This window comes from Nicotiana attenuata, unplaced genomic scaffold (genome assembly GCF_001879085.1).
Source record: "Nicotiana attenuata strain UT unplaced genomic scaffold, NIATTr2, whole genome shotgun sequence".
NCBI lineage: Eukaryota > Viridiplantae > Streptophyta > Magnoliopsida > Solanales > Solanaceae > Nicotiana > Nicotiana attenuata.
Genome location: NW_017673691.1, coordinates 65075 through 67347, shown reverse-complemented (window position 1 = coordinate 67347; position 2273 = coordinate 65075). Strand labels below are relative to the sequence as shown.

Genomic DNA, 2273 nt, shown 5'->3' with positions numbered 1-2273 from the left:
ATATATATAATAAATAAAAGAAAAAAATGTGAAATAACAAAATACTAAAAAGAAAATTGTGTTTTCCATTCATTATGATTTTTGTGTGAGTTAGTGAAAGTTTTATGATTTTTATGTGAGAAAATAAAGTTATATGACTTTGGTAAAAAAAAAATAGCATAGTTATATGACCATGTATGAAATTACCCACTATTTTCTTAACTGAGAACTGGTTCTGCTATCTAGCTGTCGATGAAGTTTGGTATCTAAATGCCACATGCTTAACATGTCTCATTTTGCAAAAATTAGCTATGGACAAGATGAAAGATTTGAGGAAGATCAATGCACATCACAAGTGGCTAAAAAACAGCTGCTAATAATCTTGTATTTTATTTACAGTTTATAGAACAAAAATACAGACCACTCTCCACAAAACAAATAAGAAGAGACACCATACAAGAGAGTGAAACTCAAATAAGCACATGCCTTTTGTCAAAAACAAAGACAAATGAATACCAACCTCAAAGACTCAATACATCCAATTATTGGGTATTTTTGTCATTATATTAAGATTATATTAATGTCTATTACAGGAAAGCCTTTGTCTTTACAAGAAACCCAAATTAAATAGTATCCCATTATTAAGCTAAGACTTTGAGATTTGACCTTTCCTTAATTATGGGGTACCCAATTTATGGCCGTCCCTATAATTGGCGACTAGTAAATTAATTAACTGGAATTTTTTTCATTTTTTTGTTACACAACCACAGATCTAGAGTTGTGATTATCAGGTGTAGAAGTATTAGTTGGTTCAATTCTTGTCATCTTGAATCCATGCATAGAAGATCCTTCATCTTCATCATGGTATAAATATGCAAAACCTCCATGTCTTGTTAAATCCATTCCTGCTTCTTCATCTTCTCGACATATTCTCAATAACTTGAATTTATGTAACAAATAAAACAATGGTCCCATTGTCACACTCACCCATCCAATTATCACAAGTATTTGTATAATTTGCGCGCCTAATAATTTCCCCCCACCTCCCATAAACAATCCATATGGTCTATCAGGAAATCCAGGATATACTTCGTTAACATACGCCTTTTTCGCGAATAATCCAGTGAATATTATGCCCCACGAACCACAACCGCCATGTAATTGTGCAGCTTCTAGTGGATCATCATATTTTAATTTCACTGCTAATTTATTTAAACCAATTAAAACCCAAGCTGCTATAAATCCACAAACAATAGCAGCCCATGGCTCAACAACTGCACAACCTGAAGTAATTGCTGCAAATCCCCCTAATAATCCATTACACACATCAATTACATTCCAATGTCCTACTAAAAGTCTCTTGCTAAATAATGTTGTGAGTGCAGCTGTGCAACCGGCCAATGTCGTCGTGACAGCTGTCCTTCCAATTGCACTCCATTGACCATAATAAGCACCCTTTGAACTATCATTGTAACTTTTGAGTATGGTTACAAATGAACCGGGGTTAAATCCATACCAACCAAACCAAAGCAAGAAAGTACCCAACACTACTAGTGATGCACTATGACCTCTTAATGCAACAGACCGGCCGGTCCGGTCGAACCGGCCGATTCTTGGTCCTTCAATAAAAGCTCCCCATAGACCGGCAATGCCTCCTACCATATGAACTACACCTGAACCGGCAAAATCAATGACTCCTGAACCGAATAATAAGTTTCCATCGGTTTTTGATGCACAGGCCCAACCGTCACCGGACCAGAACCAATGTGAAACAATAGGGTACACAAAACCGGTCAAAAAGGAAGAGTAAATAAGGTACGCCACAAATTGTGTCCTTTCAGCTATGGACCCACTGGTGATACCTATAAAATTAAAACAAAAAATAAAAAAAAAAAAAGTTTTAGGCTTAGGTCACAGAGAGAACAAGTGGACAGAAAGAAGACATAATTGAACTCAAGTTATAAATAATTGAGTAATATATTTTGTGACGGGTAAATAAATTTGTGAAATATTAAAAATTGAATTGTAAGACTTTTCTTTGTAAATGTTTTGTTCTTTAGTGTTTGCTTTGAAATTTTTCTTGCATACTCAAATTAAATTAATGCATGCGAATAAGTCCAATGGGTGAAAAAAAAAAAGAAGGAATAATTCCAAGGCTCTAAAGCTACTACGTCATTCCTATTTGCATGGACTTCATTAGCTTGTCTAACTTCTGATGATCATGTACATGTAGTTTATGTAAAAAGTTCTTTGCACTTAATATTTATATCAATGTAAATTCTAAGGTATGTTTT

At 34.4% G+C, this 2273-nt stretch overlaps 1 protein-coding gene across 1 annotated transcript in view; it reads right to left on the bottom strand.

Annotated features, from left to right (window-relative positions):
• Positions 1–335: 335 nt before the first annotated feature.
• Positions 336–2273, bottom strand: part of LOC109217042 (ammonium transporter 1 member 2) — a 3107-nt gene continuing 1169 nt past the window's right edge. The window contains exon 2 of the mRNA XM_019381269.1: positions 336–1841. Within this exon, the coding sequence (XP_019236814.1) occupies positions 736–1841 (1106 nt within the window). The 3' untranslated portion in view covers positions 336–735. The remainder of the gene's footprint in view (positions 1842–2273) is intronic.